The sequence below is a fragment of the Panthera uncia genome, unplaced genomic scaffold (genome assembly GCF_023721935.1).
Source record: "Panthera uncia isolate 11264 unplaced genomic scaffold, Puncia_PCG_1.0 HiC_scaffold_1273, whole genome shotgun sequence".
Taxonomy (NCBI): Eukaryota; Metazoa; Chordata; class Mammalia; order Carnivora; family Felidae; genus Panthera; species Panthera uncia.
The window spans coordinates 33853-51893 of NW_026057891.1; the positions used below are offsets into that span (position 1 = coordinate 33853).

Sequence of the window (18041 nt, forward strand, 5' to 3'; positions counted from 1 at the left end):
GAATCTGGAATTTTGATACATGCTAGGCAGAGGATGCCTCTGTGGCCAGCCCCCAATGAAAAATCCCAGGCAGGAAGTCCTTAATGAGCTTCTCTGGTAGACAGCATTTTGCATGTGCTATGACATCTTGTGGCTGGAGGAACGGAGCTCATCCTGTCAGAGTCCCCTGGGAGAGGACCTTGCAGGCTTGTGTTTGGTTTCTCTCAGACTTGCCTGCACACACTTTTCCCTTTGCTCATTGTGCTTAGTGTCCTCCCGCTGTATTAAGCCACAGCCGTGAGAGAGACTGCACGCTGAGTCCTGGGAGTTCTCCCAGTGAATCCCCAAACCCAGCGCCTCCAACACACCAATTGTTGCTCTCCACGAGCCTGGTATGGTAGTCCAGGAGCACGCCTGGGATTTGAGGGGGGTTATAAAGTTGTTTGGGGGGCTCCCCCTTCTGTGGGGCCCTCCTGTCTGTGATCTCTCTGTCAATCCCTGACTCTGCCCTCTGACGTCAAAGCCTGGAAGACTGCACTTTCTGCCTGAGGCCTGCCAGCCGCCTGGGGAGTGCAGAAGCCCTTGGCTTCTCTTGTTTGAAGGGTCCCATCCCCTCAGTTTCTACCGGCTTTTGGTTTCTTTACAGTGTTTTTCAAATATTTATGTTTATATTATTCCTTTATTTCTGGCAGTGGAACTGTCTGCTTGTGTTTTTAATAGTTAGCAAATGTTCTTAGTAATTCAGGCAACTTTTCCTATTCTTAATAGTAAACACAACTTTTCAAATGGCTGCTGAGACACTCCTCTCCCTCATTTAAAGAGCTGTTGCTAATATTGCACTGTATGTCAACTAACTAGAACTTAAATTTAAATAAAAATGTGAAGAGAAGAAAAAATAAAAAGCCGTTGCTTTTCAAAGGCCCACTAGAACTCTTTGATAAAAGCAGGGGTTTTGTTTATTCATTTTTTCCATAGTGATGCTGTTGTTTCGAATTTCCCAGCCTTTGGTGTAAGACCCAAGCCTGAGAAAAGCTCTCAGCATCTCTTGTGGTGTCAGAGTTATCCTGGCAGCCTGTTCCACTGTTCTGGGAGGAATCACGGCAAGTATCAGCAAGCAACAGCATCTTGCTGACAGGGTTGTCGACGATGATACAATGTGCCAAATTTTTCCTACTGTGATTGTTTTGCAACTTAGGTCTTTTCTTGTAAGCTGATATATTTGCATGCCTTGCCCTGATACATTTTCTAGGCCATTTGGCATTTAAATGTAACAGCAGCAGTTACTCTTTCTTCCTACTCTTCCTGAGCTCTTTAACCAGTTTGGACTTCTCTGTGGGTTTTTGTTTCCTGTGTTGGTGAACCTTTTGTCCATCCTTTTCTGGCTTCTGCAACCTGGTAGCACATTTCAGCTCATTCCTGGAGCCACAGCTATCAGGATGTGCTCTGAGGTAGGTAAAGTGTGTTCAGTGTTTGGAATGATCCTTTTTGGTTAATTTCACTGCTCTGCAAACCATCAGGGGACATTGTAATGTTAAGGAAAGCCTTGCTCTACTTGTGTCACATCTTGGCTTTTTAGGTTGAGTTTTAGAAGGAAATCCTAACAGAAAGAACTTTGGTGAGTTTACTATGACACAGGTAGTCAAAGAAGGCTATTGTGATTTGGATTTGCCAGAATTTTGCTGCACATGTGATTGTGGGTAACATAGCAAAACAATCTAAGTAATTTGGATGCGATTTTCATGCCTTTCTTCATTTTGTCTTGGTTTTTAAGAATCTATAATAGAACTTCTATACTGATGTAATGTTTGTTTTACATAAAATTCTTTGCACTGAAATTCTGTAACTAGAAGTGGATACTTGAGCATATACTGTGAGAAACACTGTTCATTGATAATAGTTTTCAGAAACAGTTATGTTTGCAGGGAGGGGAAGGACTCACACAGAAGGGACTGAAAATCTGAAGGAAGGTTTATTTATGTGTTTCTCTTGTGATCAAGGTTTTCCTCCCTTGCCACCATAAAAGCACTCTGGAAATTATCTTAGGCTTAATATTACAGTAAGTTTTTTTCATATCCAGGCAATGCCTTTTTGTGGGAGACTATTTTAGCCACTCAGATTAGGAATCAGCAGGACTTTACCTTTCAAAGGGGGAAGAAGGACATCTGTCCCTGAATGAAGAGGAGAAGGTGTCACATACCCAGTTTAGTGTGAGATTGGTATTAGAAGACTGTGGTGGTCACTGGCCCAAACCTCCCTCTCCTGAGTCTAGTGCCCGGAGTGACGCTTCTAGACCTGCCACTTAAAAGGCATGGTTGCCGGCCCCTTGTCAGCCACACGTCTTGTCAGTTTGCAAACCATGTTCCCCTGTGAGAATTAGTAGGACTGCAAGTCTGCAACCTGAATGTCCTATGTCCTGTGGCTTTCTCACAGTCTAACATAAGGGTCAGCAAACTATGACTTGGCAGGTTAACTTGAAGAATCATTTTTACATGTATCAATGGTTGAAAAAAACCAAAAGTTTAATATTTCATGACACATGAAAATTACAAAATTCTAACTTTAGTGTCCGTAAATAGAATTGTTTTGTTTTTAATGTCTCCTCATTTACATGCTGCTTGTGGCTGTTTTTGTGCTGCGGCAGCAGAGTTCAGTGGTTGGGAGCCCATATGGTCTGTGTGGGCCTGAAGTTTGCCATCCCCCAGTCTAACGTGCCCCCTCTTACTGCCTCCCTTCAGTGTCTAAACAAAGTCCGGCCACTGAGTATACTTGAAACAGCACATTCAGCACTGCAGCCACTGGGAGGGGGGCAGGCCGGTGGGGGACTGGCAAGCACAGGCTCGATTGCGGCCCTAGAGAGGAAACACCAGGGATGCAAGGAGAGGAGGGGCAGGAGTCTCATCCTGCATCACTACCCCCCCCCCCCCCGCCCCTTCAGCTTTAAGGAAAAGGGGCTGCTCTGGTGTAATGGACACTTGACCCTTGAACGACATGGCTTTGAACTGCGTGCAGATTTTTCCCAATAAATACAGAACTGTAGTGTATTTTCTTGTTCTTAGGACTTTCTTAACACTCTCTTTTCTTAACTCTCTTCTTAACTTTCTTAACTCTTCTCTGGTTTATTGTAAGAATAGGGTGCAGAATGCACACACAGAGTATGTGTTAATCGGCAGTATATGTTACTGGTAAGCCTGCCAATCATCAGTAGGCTATGAGTAGTTAACTTTCTGAAGAGCCAAACATTATATGCAGATTTTTTGCTGCCTTAGAGACGGGGGGTCAGTGCCCCTAACTCCTGTGTTGTTCAAGGGTCAGCTGTACTTCATGCTTCTGGGACGGAAATTGACTTAAAGAAAATAAGTATTAAAATGTAGTTTTCTCTTAAGAGACAATCTCTTTACCCCTTGTCTTAAAAACTTTTAAGCTATTTCTGCTGTGAAATTGATTTGTGTAGAATTTTCCAGAAATGTGTCTTTTACTTATATGGAAGTACTTAAGCCTTTATACATAACTTTCGGCAAGCAAAGGAGCAGGAAGAGAATTACTTTCAAAGCTTTCCATGCTATCTTGTGGACTGTGTGGACTTACATATGCAGATCGGACATTAGTTATTAGTTAATAATCTACAGAGATGATTAGTTATCTCTGAGGAGATTTGTTAGGCATGAAATCTGCCACCTGCTGAAACAAGTCCTTTCTTTTTTAATCCTTTTTTCACAGAAGCAATAATGTGTATTTAATTTTAGGCTTTTCTGTAGTTAGGTGTTTTAATTCCGTATATCCCAGGTAGACATTGGAGAGTTCTTTGGGGGGGGGGGGGGAGTTTAAGAGTAGGGGGAATGATGGGTAAGGTACTCTCCCATTCTCCAAAAGTGTCTATAGTGGTACTCCAAATTAGCCTCTGTTATTTTGGAATGTTGGAGAACTAAATATACCTTTGAGTCATCTGACCTGACCTGTAACTTTGCCAGAAATTTATTGATGTTCTTGGTAATTGATGGGCTTAGATTTTGCATCCTTAATTAAAGAGCTGCTCTATGGCTGTAGGCCTCTCCCTACAAGGTACAAAGATGTGTGCTGCCACTGGGGAAGCAGGCTGATGGTTTTTATGCTAACTAGAGAGATTACAACATATTCTCAGTGTTTCCTCAATAACATGGGAGATATTATGTCAAATATATTCATTTATGCAAGTCATAGAAGATCACCCATTTATACTTAAGAATGTTAAGGTACTGAGGCACCTGGGTGGCTCAGTCACTTGAGCGTTCAGCTCAAGTCATGATACCAGGGTTGTGAAATCAAGCCCCGCAGTGAGGTCCATGCTGAGTGGAGCCTGCTTAAAATTCTCTCTAATTCCCTCTACCCCTTCCCCACTTGCTCACACATGCTGTCTTTCTAAAACAAATCAAAACAAAATTAATTAAATTAAAATAAAGAATGTTAAGGTAGTAGAATTGGTTACAATAATAATAACTGTCTTTCAAGGCAGATTCATAAATTTGTGTGAATTCATAAGCTAGATATGGATGTATTGGGGTGCTGAGTGGCTTGGTCGGTTGAGCGTCCAACTCAATTTCGGCTCAGGTCATGATCCCAGGGTCATGAGATCGAGCCCCACATTGGGCTCCATGCTGAGTGTGGAGCCTGCTTAAGATTCTCTATCTCCCTCTCCCTCATTCATGCTTGTGTGCTACCAACCCCCCCCCAAAAAAAATAAAAAATATAAATAAAAGAAAAAAAGATATGAGATGTATTGACCATCAAATTCCAGGATTAACAGCATTTTCCTTTGAAGGTGTTAGCATAAAATTAGTTCAAACCAAAATTTGAAAGTAAATAACTGACTGTTCCAGACCGTTTTGTTACTGATAGAGCATCACATTGTCTGTTGACCTTTTTTTCAGTTTTAACCAAGTGCTTCTAATGCTGCTTCCAATGCTGACTGTGTTTCCTCAGCCCTGGGCCCTTGGTAGCTACCTGCATTTAGCACAGCCAAGCTAGTGTGTGAGTGTCTGCCATCGGTACCCTAAGGATGACCAGGCAGAAGGCTGTAGGTGACAAATCCTGTGCCAGTTATAACTGAAAACCAACTCAGGTGGTCCAGGTTTCATGTAAAAATTTTTAAAAGAGCCCCCTTTGAATCACAGAAAAATAAGCTACCTAATGTACCTCAATATATTCTGGGCATAAAGTTTTAGCATTTTGTCTGACTCGATTTTAGCAAAACTGCTAAAATCCCAAATGTTCTGTTCCTGATTTTCAGATGGTTCGGCATGGGGAAGAGAAGGTTGTTTTCCTTATCTGTTGTGTTTTTTATTGTTTTTGATGCTTCCTTATTAACTCTGTGCTTTTTTTCAGATGTTATGTTTACACTTCTTTCTTTTCTATTGACAAACAGGTTGAAAGGATTGTTGACAAAAGGAAAAATAAAAAAGGGAAGACAGAATATCTGGTTCGGTGGAAAGGCTATGACAGTGAGGATGACACCTGGGAACCAGAGCAGCACCTTGTGAACTGTGAGGAGTACATCCACGATTTTAACAGACGCCACACTGAAAAGCAGAAAGAAAGCACACTACCCAGAACAAACAGGACCTCTCCAAACAATGCCAGGAAACAGATCTCCAGATCCACCAACAGCAACTTTTCCAAGACCTCTCCTAAGTCACTAGTGATTGGCAAAGACCACGAGTCCAAAAAACAGTCAGCTGTTTGCTGCCAGTCAGAAGTTCAGGAGAAACACAGCTCCATCTCTCTCAAACCGGAAGAATATGGACCTGGCAAAATCAGGTATAAAGATACTTGTGCCTAAGAGCCCCATTAAGAGCAGGACCGCAGTGGACGGCTTTCAGAATGAGAGCCCTGAGAAACTGGACCCCGTCGAACAGGGTCAGGAGGACACAGTAGCACCAGAAGTGGCCGCCGAAAAGCCAGTCGGAGCTTTACTGGGCCCTGGTGCAGAGCGAGCTAGAATGGGGAGCAGGCCACGAATACATCCATTAGTGCCTCAGGTGTCTGGCCCTGTGACTGCGGCCATGGCCACGGGATTAGCTGTTAACGGAAAAGGTGAGTGTCCAGGTGAGCTGCTCAGTGGGCAGCGTCCCTGTCGATGGCCACGGGCTGTTACTCAGCATGCTGGTGACTTTTTCAAGGTGTGTAGGTGCTCCTTCCATACATGCTGGTCCTGGTCCGGAGAGCAGGCCGATGAAAATCTGGGGAACCTGCAGTCTGTTTCTAACAGACATGCACTGGAACTGTGAGAGGTGCCACAGCCTCTTTCCTCACTTGAAGCCTTTAGCATTTATGTTTTAAATCAGCTCTCGCTATGCGTTCAGTGTGCATCCACAAACCGTACCACCATTTAAAAGGCGTCTTGCTCTAAATCGGTTATGCTCGGTAGTTTTCCTTTATAACAAGTTTGTTTGTGAACATTTATGCATCTCAGACACTGAGTCTCATGTTCAGGGTCCGTCTGAATTTTCTGAGTGTGACCTGTATTGGGTCATGATCCTTAGATGTCATGATCCTTATTTTGCTAACCCATCTACATAACCAGCAATTTCTTTCAGTGGAAGTACAATGTACCTTCAGGATTTGGGCTTTTGTTCTCTGTAATGGTCAACTGTTCGGATCCCACTGTCCCTTTTACAGAATAGGAGTCTGTTCAATTGGGGTGGTATTTCCTGTTTTGTTTCCACTCCTGCTCTTGGATTCTGCAGCTTAGTTGGTTGAACCATGGCCTCCCCAGCTTCTCAGATAGTGCAGGTGGGATTATCACGGACAGCTTCCATCCCCTTTGCTTCCCCCATGCCTCATCTAGCCACCCATCATTATAGAATTCTGTTACGGATTTCTCTACTGTAAGCCCCACTAGCTTTCCCTTACTTGGGGCCCTGGTCACTTCTTACCTGCCGTAGCTTTCTCACAGGTCTCCCTGCTTCCTGCCTTTTGACAGTTCCCATCCATTTTCTATAATTATTGGATGGGAGGAGCATCCCCGCCACCAGTCTGACCGTACCACCGTTGCTGTAGTTCGCAAGCATGCTCCTGAGTCTCTGCTTGGCCCGCACTGCCCTCTCAGCTCCCTCTCTCCACGTCGGCACTCCTGCTGTCCTCTGCCAGGAGCATCATGCCTCCCCTGCTCCTCAGTCACCCCGGGACCTCCCACTACGCCTCTGATGCAGGGCCCACCTGCTTTTGTGTCCTCTGGTCTCCTATGCTGCCCGCACCCTCTGTGTAGCAGAACTGTGATCATGTCTATCTGCCTGTCTCCCCCAACTCACCCTTAGTAGAATGAAAGAAAGCGAGAGGGAAGCTTATTTCCCTCCAAAGAGAAATGCTCACCTGAGATGGCACTCTAACCATCTTGCTGTGGTGCATCAAAAAGTTTTGGCTTAGACGTTTGTGTAGCAATGAGGAAACGGAAATCCAGGGGTTCCCTTGGGGCAGTAAATTGCCATCTTGCTAGTGTCTTTCAGATAACACACTTTACCCAAATGCTGCTTTTCTTCCTTACTCCAGGAGTTTTGCCCTCGCCTGGAACTTGTATGAGCTTATTTACCGAGCTGACTTCCTGAACTGTTGGCCTTGCTCGTAGACCCAGTTTTCTTTTACGTTGTTGTAAATGAAGGATCGTAGAGGTTCAGAAGCAGAAGAGACTTTATCAGCCATCTGATTGCATGCTGCTTGTCACAGAGAGGGGAGCTGAGTCCAAGGAGATTGTGATGTTCAGAGAGAACTGAAGGCAGAGATAGAATCAGAACATGTTTCTTAATTCCTACTCCTGTGTTCTCTCCATTTCTTGCTGCCTCCACTAGACCGGGAACATAGACTTCTCTATTGATTACTCAGGGCCAAGCACTCTGCTGGGCTCTTATCTAGCAGATAAGGGCAGGGCTTGGCAACCAGCCCACTTGCCTTTTCCATATGGCCTGCAAGCTAAGAATGGTTTTTACACTTTCTAATGTTTGGGAAAATCAAGAGGAATAATATTTAATGCCATGTGAAAACATAAGAAATCAAAATTTTTGTGTCCATAAATAAAGTTTTATTGGAACACAGCCACATTTCATTCATTCACTTATGGTCTGTGGCACTTATGGTCAAGGACAGAGTTGAATCGTTATGACAGAGACTGTATGGCCTGCAAAGCTGAAAAAATTGACAGTCTGGCTCTTTACAGAAAAAGTTTGCTAAGTCTTGCTCTAGGAAGTCACAGTCCTAGGGCAGTATTTTTGGAAAGTAAAGGGATACAAAAGACTTTAGAAGATCTGTGGTTCCCCTTTATCCACAAAAGTTGTGTGTACATTCATTTTTATGGGTGATGGGGCGTGATTTTCAAAACTTTTTTGACCCTTTAAGTTTCCACGTTCTGTTTTTACCACAGTTACGCAAGCTTGGCTCCCCTCAGCAAAGCCTTCAGTTTTGTATAAAACGAGGATATTGGGTTCAGTTTAAATAAGGAGTTAGTGACTTCCTTTTTTATTACTATTCCCATGTCAAAAAATTTTTAAATGTCCATAAAGGTGGCTTTGGTTAAAACCACCACGGATATGTAAGCATAAAATCTCAAATTATTTTATCTTGTTCTGTGAAGGTAGGCAGGTTGATTGGGACGGGAGTAACACTGTATTTCCAAGGCCCTCATGACCTCCTTTCTCTCCTGACCCTGAGTCCTATATACTGTTGAGAACACTTAGACCAGAGAAAGAATAGAAGCCGCTCGGGAATGTTTTTAGAACAGTGGTAAATGACATCCCCAATGGCCATGATCTAAATCAGGCTTGAAGATTTAAAGGGAAAAGAACCATCTCCTCCTCCCTCCACAGCCTACTGTGGGAGTGTCCTTTCTGAGCGAAGCATGATGGCAAAAAGCAAGTGGTGTCCTAGACAGCATGGCCACCTACAGACAGGTGCTCGGGTGGATGAGTGCCTCTGCTTCTCTTCACCCTTCTCCTTTGCAGAAAGATGCTTTTGTTCCCTCCTCTGGCGAGTAGGCTCCAAGAAGGGATCTGGTTTTGCCAGGGCTGAATCCTCCCGTGTCCTGAGCAGTGCCTGTTCGTAGCACATGCTGCCGGTGTTTGTCAGGGAACGAGTCCAGTAGAAGGGGTACTCATGGAAGACAAAGATGGTATAGTGAGTTCTTGGCAGCCCTGTCGCCAGATCACACTAGATGTGAGGGAAGAAATGCTATTGAAATGACAGGGTACAGAGGCCAGAAGCACAGAAACGTCCCAGAAAACCTCTTACTCGCCCTTGGGGCGTTTCTTTCCTGAGAGAGCAGTACTGAAGCCGCATCAGCTTGCTGGTCTACACTCATAATCTCTTAAAGTCGTTGTTTGTTTTTACTTTCCACATTAATTTTAGAGCTACATGAGAAAACTGATTTGTTTTTTTAAAACTAATTGAAGCAGATACTCATGGAGTCACTGGGGAATGAATCATCTCTTATTCAAAACATTAATCATGTGTGTATGAGGGATATTTTTTGCCACCAAACACAACAGATATTTAAATATCTGTTAACCAAAAGAGTAAATGTTTCTGGAGAATTTTAACACACACGATTACTTTTACAGAATAACCATATGTATATGTGGCTTGTAACTGTTTTAAGTGTGAAACAGGTTTAAAAGATGACTATATTGCTTCACTCAGAGATATGAAAAAATCTTAAATTTAGGTGATGTGGCTGCCTTCTTTCTACTCTTTGTTAATGATAGTATTTTCTTGGTCTTTTAATTGCCTAACGAATTAATCCTACGAAAGAAGCAATTGCTTTTATAAACTGGATTATTGTTACTTTGTTCTTTTGTGAATTCAAATGTATAACTGATCATCATTGTACATTTGAGAAGATACTGTTAGCACACATTTTAAAAAATGAGGTCTAAACCTGATCAGTGTAATTGCTTAGAAGTTGATGGATATGAAGTCAGAGCCAACAGATTCAGGAGGAAAGCGGGGAAGTACCTTAACATGCCTCAAGTCTTTTATTCTGTGAGCATTTCTATTGAAGGAGGCTCCCAGGAGCAGTTGTTTAGGAAAATATGGCTTCTTCTGAGGAGCTGGAGTGTAAGTTCCTCTCAATAAGAATATGAAGCCTGATGATCTATCTCCCTTCTCTGTTATTATCAGGGAAGATGTTGTACCAAATCAATAGCTCCACCCTTGGAAGAGGCCCCCGGTCCCCCAGGGCCATTTGCAATTTCTGTGCCGAGATTGGAATTTAAGTCAGAGAAAGGGAAGAAATCAGGAGACCGGTGGCAGAAAACCGCTCAGCAGGGCCTCAATAGGACATGTCTACTCCGAAAACAAAGGCTAAACATTAAAAATGTGCAACCATTTGCGATCGACATAGAGCCAAGGCCTTTCAATGAACGGGTACTTTCGTTTGCCAGTTGTCTGGTGAGTCAGGCCCTTTCCATGGGTCCATGGAAAGGGCCTGACTTTGGAGATCGGTTGATTGATCAGAGTTCGGTTTTGTGTGAAGTACATCCAGACACATCATCTACTATTGCCAATTTGGATTTCATTGAAATGGGGCAGACACTTTGGGACTTACAAATCTGAGTGCACAGTCCTGGAATTTTTTCATTTTTTCCCATTTTCTCACTTACACCTAATTTGACCGCTGTTTTCACATAGAGCCTCACAACGTTAGACATAGACATCAGCTCACCTTTTGTAATCCTGTCTCCTATCTTACGTAAAAATGAATTGAATATGCCAAGTTCACCTGGACTAAGAAGTTTCAGGGATCAACCCAGCCAGCTCTGGACCAGCACACATCCCAGCAAGAACAGCCGAGACCCACCTGCCCAGCGTCTGTGCTGCTGGGGAGACTTCCCCTCCCCCTGCACTTGCAGGGTTTTATGGTATGTTCAAGGACAGTTAGGACTTGGGGCAAGGGTGACCCAGCAAACCTACTTCAGAGCCCTTGTGACTGTTTAGTGTTTGCTCTTCATTTCCACTTTCTTATGTTTTCCCATACCAGTGATTCTCAAAGTGTGGTGCCCAGCATCTGGGTGACCTGTTAGAAATGCTCATCCCTGCGCCCCCGCCACACCTCCCGAACTAGAATCTCGGCTGGGTCCAGCAGTCTGTTTCCCGAGCCCTCCAGGTGGCTTTGGTGCTTGCCAAAGTTCCACAACTACCTTCCCTGTACCGTGCTTTCTTTTAAGTTTGGTTTTTATGGAGGAAGATGGGAAATAAATAAAAATACACAACTAATTTCTTCTGTTTATATTTTAGATTCTTTATAGTTAGATTCCTGTTCTCTCGTGAGGCTGCTTATTAGCCTTATATATCTTGATTTGAAATTGTCTTTAGACTTTTGTTACTCTTTCAATAAATATTTCTAATTAGAAATTTTAAATGACAGAAAAACATTATAAAATAATTAAAATGTTTCAAAGAAAAAAAGAAAAGTAGAAAGCCCCACCTCCTGCTCCTACTCTCCAGAGATAACTGCTGTTAACAGTTTTTTCCTTCCAGAAATTATATAAACATGCACATCTTTTAAATACATCAATGGGCTCATACCTGACATATGGCTCTACAACTTAGGGTTTTATTTTTAATTTTGATACATTTAGATATATTTTCATATCTGTGCAAATAGCCCTTCTTCATTCTTCTAAATTGATTTGTGGCTATTTATTGTGTGACGATATCATACATACCTCCTAGTGGTGATTCAGTGTCTGTATTACTCAGCAGGGGGCACTTTGGCATTTGGGCCTGGACACTTACTGGATTAGCATCCCAGGGCCTGCCCTTAATAAGGATCCTAGTAAAGGCCTCAGGCATCGTGACAGAGCACTGTGTCTGTTATTTCCATCTGCCTGCGCAGGGCCCTGTGTCTGGGTGCATCCACGAAGTGAGAACCTTAGCGGTAGACATTGGGCGTGTTTTCCACATAAATGAATACATTTCATTGACACTGCAACAGCAGAAATGTTAATGCACCTCCTGCCTTAAACCTGAGTCATACATAGATATTATGAATTCTTACACAAGTTGTTAGAAGTACGTTGAGCAAAAGAGGACAGTTTACCATTACCTCCTCCCCTCAGAATACCATTTACTTCAGAGGGAACATTAATAGTTTGACATGTGTCATTTCAGACCTTCTCCATATTCACATCCTTTGGTATGGAATCCTATAAGTTCTGGTATTTGCCTCTTTCATTTAACATCATGTTGTGGAGAGCTCTCTATTTTAAGACTCTGACTCTACCTCACTTGCTTTGAAGTTTTAAACTTGATTGTTTTGTCTTTTTTTTTATATGATTTCAAATTTATGGAAAAGTTGCAAAACCAGTAAAGAAGAACCCATACACTTCATCCACATTCACCAGTTGTTTTCAGTTTGTCTCACTGACTTTCTCCCTCCCCTGGGTGTGAGTGGATGTTTATACACTCACATATCTGTATGTGCATATACATTTTTTCCTGAGCCATTTGCATGTTAGCTGGAGACTCACTGTTGTAAACACTAGTAAAGTACAAGACTGTAATTAAAGATTTTGCTAGATGTTGCCAAATTGCTCTCTAAACAAGCTATAAAGATTGTGAGTGCCTATTTACCTATTGTTCTTAATCAGCTTTTCAATATCTGACAGATATTTAAGGTAGAAAACTGTTATCTCATGGTTTTCATTTTAAAGCATGAAAATTCTGATTTCACAGGTTGTAATTGTTTGTACTTACTTTTCTGTTAATTCCCTTTACATTTTCTCTTGCCTATTGAAGTGGGGGGAGGTGCACAGTTCCAACTTTTCAAAACGTGAAGACTTTGTGAATGTGTGTGTCATCTCTGCCAGGGACCACATTAATCTCCACGTGTTTGAGCTGGAGAGTTCACACTTCTAATGGGAGCATTTCAGAAGAGGTCACTGACTTTTGGTTCCCCCAGCACCCACTCAAGGACTGAGAACTTCCATGCCAGGGGTTAGGATGAATAGTGCCATCTGGTCTCTGCCTTAAGATACTTACAAAAGTTTAATAAGAAAACTTCAAATTAATTCCCATTAATTTTATCGTTCCTGCTCAGTTTCTAATATACCAAAGTGTATTTTATTAACTTAGAGTTTTACAATTTAAATGAAATCTGGATCCCTTAGGTCATATGTCAGAAAAGAATCTGACTCCAGTTCCTGCAATCCTGCTCCTCCTCCTGAACTTTGTAACTGACTGGCACAAGGACAGAATAAAAAAGTCACCCAATTCAAGTGAAATTCCTATTTTTGAAAATACTTGTTCTTGTTGATACTTGTTAAAAGAGGATTGAACACCTGATACAAATCCCGCTTGTCTTCTGCATTCCCATTTTTATTGCTGTTGTCTTTAGCAGGGTACTAGCCTTCTGGAATATTCCTCTAATGACATCCTGTATTGTAGGGGCAAGAGCAGCTATGGATACACAGTGTACTGGCTGTCTGGTCTTCTTTCCAAACATGCTGTTCTGTTGCCTTTGCTCTGTCTTCTATGTCCCTCTAACATTATTCTCCCTCTTTCAGAGAATGCTTATTTTATAGATGAGCCTGGTTGTGAAAGAAAAAGGAATTTGGTAAAAAACAAAATCACTCAGCAAGTTGGTGGGACAGAAGGTCCATATTATAACCCACTCCTGACTTCAGTTCTTCTGTGTCACAGTGGCAAAAGGGATTTTTTTATAAGCCTAATTCACCCTGTTGCCAGAACTACATCACAGGACTTGTTCTCTGTCAAGTGAAGCTGAACTCAAATTGGCTTAAACAGGCAAACAAAAATGCCATATATTGGCTCAGGTGAGCAAGTCCCAGGCACAGCTGGACCCATTGCCTGAATGGATCCATGCCCTCTCCCCCTGTGGGCTCTCTTGGCTGCATTCATGCAAACCCTCCCCACAGGGAAGGCACGTGCCATCCACAGTTCTAGCTGGCATCCTAACCCTCTCAGCAAACCAGGCAGAAAATTCTTCTCTTTCCCGAAGTTCCAGGAGAGATCAGCTTCATCCACACTCTGGTTGCCCAAGGGAAACCCAGGGCTATTAACAGTAAGGGTGAAAGTAGAGACTGAGCTTTTGACAATCACAACACAATTAAGATTACTGAGTACCCTTAAAATATAACAGCGCTTCCCTAGGTTACAGAATATCATGGCTGTTAAATATTGAATAGTAAATGAATAGTGATCATTTCAGTCCATGTTGTAGCTTTTGGGCAGTCCTCTCAAACTGAACATGGTGTCGTCTCCCAATACACCTAGGTGTTGCTTACAAGAATGAACTGTGTTTGCCTTTTCATTTTCTATTTTTGTGTGTAACTGTGTGCTCTTCTTCCTTTGTAGTTGTTAGGGCCCTGTGTTTGGGGGCACTAGGCACTGTGTGTATGTCCTCCTAATTTGGTAGGTCACCGTTTACAAGGCATATTTCTTAATTACAAATGAGGAAAGGCTGTGTTTGTCAGTTTATTAGGGGCCTCTTGAAAGAAGACACTAAGGAGTCCTATTCCCCAAGGTGCTTTTGCTTTGGGTGAAGTCTTATCTCAAGTGGCTTGGACACCTACCAAGGCTGGGTAGAGGAGAGCTGATTCCTCAGAGGAATCTCTGAGAAAGTAAAATCTGGCAGAAGAAATCCAGAGAAAGATCCAGAACAGAAAGACAAACTCAATAAAACTTCAGATAGTAGAATGGGAAAGCATTGTAGCAAACATTTTAATCTCCTTTAAAATTTCCTACATTGTCTACTCCCATTGTTTACATTCAATAGGTGCTTAATTAACATTTGTATGGGAGTGAATGAGTTGTTTGAGCAATTTTTTTCACTTCTACTTTCATCAGTAGCGTCTGTCTTCTAAAAAGGATTTGTGTGAAGAGGAAACAAGGTCTGTGAGGGTGGTTGGGAGAAACTGCCAAGGAATTAAGGGCCAAGGCAAGTTTTGAGCTTGCTTGCAAATAGAGAATGATATGTGATTCTTGGAGCTGGGAAAACCGAAGAAAACATCTGTAGGTTAATGGTGCAGAACATCTTTTAAAACTACCAGTGAATAATTTTGCTCTATATAACAATATCCAGGAGGCGACTTTACGCCCAATAAGTAGGGCCCTGCACCCAAATTTATTCACTTCTGGGGCTCAGTGTCACTAGAATGAGCTTCAGACCAGTGGAGCCTTTCCGGTGCCTTAGGTTCTTGGTCATTTTGAGATGCAAACAAGCTCGCTGTGTGATTCTGTGCAATTCTTCATTGTCCTTCCCAAGCTACAGCCTCTGAGGAAGCCCTACAGCCTTTTCCTGTCCTTTTTCCTAGTCGAACTGCCTTCTGCCCCCTTGTCCGCTGCCCCCAACTTAGTAGCACACCTGCAGCATTTCATAGCTCTGTCTTTGTCAAGTTCTCAACCTCCTCAAAGAGGATTTCCCATTCGCCTCCCTGAAACCAGAAGCCTGCCCTGCTCGCTGGTCCTCTGCCTTCCCTTGTGGCCTCAGGAGCAGAGAGAGCTCATCCCCAGTGCTGCCAGGCTTGGGGAGGGGGGGCCGGTCATCCTCCTCCAGACTCCGATGAAGAAGATTCTGTGCTGAGGCCTGTGTTTTCTGACTCCTTCTCCTTCCTCCTCACTGATTCACCAGCCTCTTGGTCCTATGTCAGCATTCCCCAGAGACCCAGGCTTCAGGGTCACAGCCCTTCCTTCTCACCCCAGCATGGCCATCACCCCCAGAGGACCAGGCTCCACATGAAAGCCTCCTCACTCATCATAGTCATGGCTGCCATTTACCGAATTTTCACAGTGTGGTGGGTTCACTCCACCCATGTGTTACTAGGACTGTTAAGTCATGTCCGTTTTATGGGGAATGCCAGGCAGAAAGAAGTGAAGGGACTAGAATTCATGAACACCTTTTCTTCAGGGCTATGCTTGTTTCCACCCTGATTCTCATTTTCCTTTTAGGTCATGCTTCTGGAGCATCTCATCCATGATTGCTTGCTCTTTTCCTTTCCCAGCCACCCCCAGCGTGGCTCCTGCTCTGTGAACAGGTGTTCTTAGCCTCTGGGCCACAGCCACCTCCACTTACTGGATCTGGTGTTTGTCTTCATCAGAACAGGCCACTCCCAGCCACATTTTTTTTTAAGTTTATTTATTTATTTTGAAAGAGCAAACGGGGAGCAGCAGAGAGAGAGGAAGAGAGAATCCCAAACAGGCTCTGTACTGTCAGCGCAGAGCCCAACGCAGGGCTGGAGCTCATGAACGGTGAGATCACAACCTGAGCCAAAATCGAGAGTTGGATGCTTAACCCACTAAGCCAGCCAGGCACCCCAGTCCCAGCCACAGTTAATACGATCACCACGTCTTTGTTTTGTTTTCATTTTAATTGTGGCAACAAACACACAAACCTTAAGGTTACAGTCTTAAATGTTTTTTAAATGTGTAGACCCGGAACGCTAAGTGTATTCACATTGCTGTGCTGCAGAGCTCTAGAACGTTTTCACTTACTAGGCTGAAACTCTGTACCCTGTAAACACTAATGCTCCCTCACCTATTCCCCCATAGCCCTTGGCAAACACCATTTTACTTTCTACTTTTGTGATTTTGACTACTTTAGATACCTCATATGAGTGGGAATCGTACAATGTTTGTCCTTTTTGATTGGCTTATTTCACTTAACATAATGCCCTGGGGCTTCATCCATGTTGCAGCCTATTACAGGATTTTCTTTATGTGTTCACCTGTCCGCAGACATTTGGGTTGCTGCTACCTCTTGGCTATTGTGAATAATGCTGCAGCTTATAAATATCTCTTCAGGATCCTGCTTTGAATTATTTTGGATAAATACACACAAGTGGGATTGCTGAATCATATGGTAATTCTATTTTTGATTTTGAGGAGCCTCCATACTGCTGCACCATTTTGCTCTCCTACCAACACTTGACCTCCTCAACCCAACACTCCTTGCTTCATCTTTGTTTTTAAAATACCTGTTTCTGGAGCACTACTGTTTTTGTTCCCCTTTGACCTTTCTGCCTGTTTCTTTTCAATTACCTTTGTGGCTGTTCTTCTCCCAGCCTTTACGTGGCACAGCCCCTAAGACCACCTGCCATGCCACCCATATGCAGAAGGATATTTGTCTGATGCACCAGGCCATCAGGAGAGTGCTGACAGAGCAGCAGCTGGGGCCGGAGGCCATCCTTCAGGGATTGCAGCTGCGCTGGGCCATCCCCTGCTGCCTGGGCACTTGGAGTCCTTCTTCCAAATCAGTCAAGGTCAGCAGGCTGCCCCGTTCCCCTGCCCTGCTCTACTTGCACATGTCCTTTTAAGCAGAGTCAACACGCTCCTCTTATATTTTTTTTATTTTTGTTTAATCTCTACCCCATCATGGGGCTAAAACTCATGACCCCAAGATCAAGGCACATGCTCTACTCACTGAGCCAGCCAGGTGCTCCAACACGCTCCTGTTTACAGCTATGTCCCCAGCATACAGGCAGCTTCCTGAGAATAAGAATCAAGACTTTCATCCCAGGGTTTCTGTTCCCTGCCTCATGATAGGTGGCCGCCAGAAGTGGGAAGTGGATAAAAGGCTTTTCCTCCTTTGTGGCTCATCCTAACATGTCTCTTCATAATTACTGTTTCATTGATATTATTGAATTTCAAAGTTACCATCTTAATTATGTAATAAAATTAATACAATATTGTTTTATCAGGGCAAAATCTAGTAAAGAGTTCATTCAACTTCACCAGACAAATGCAATGATAAAAGAGCACACCATCTATTGCAAAATGTGTACAACTGCTTGCCATTTCCTGGGTGCTCAGGGAACAAGAAAGCTGCTAATTCACTTTCTCCAAGGAGTTTGAGTCCACTAGGGCTCCCAGATCACCTCACGTCTCCCACTGTCCATGGCTCTGGCCCCTACGACTGGAACTGGCTGTACTTGTTTCATGTTATTTGGCTCTAAGCATGGTTACTGGCTCCTGATTAACTATCTTTGGTGACTTCTGAGTTCCTGAAATAGTTTTTCCTCTGGTTTTAAGGCGTGTTTTAAACTTGCTTTTAACTTCTGTTTGAATACGTTCCAACTGTTCTCTTA

General features: G+C 43.2%; 1 protein-coding gene across 1 annotated transcript in view; it reads left to right on the plus strand.

Moving 5' to 3' along the window:
* Nucleotides 1-1106: 1106 nt before the first annotated feature.
* The window catches only part of LOC125916866 (chromodomain Y-like protein), an 82807-nt gene continuing 65872 nt past the window's right edge, over nt 1107-18041 (plus strand). Inside the window, 3 exon segments of the mRNA XM_049623124.1 lie at nt 1107-1427; nt 5378-5674; nt 5676-6045. Of these exon segments, the coding sequence (XP_049479081.1) occupies nt 1416-1427; nt 5378-5674; nt 5676-6045 (679 nt within the window). The 5' untranslated portion in view covers nt 1107-1415.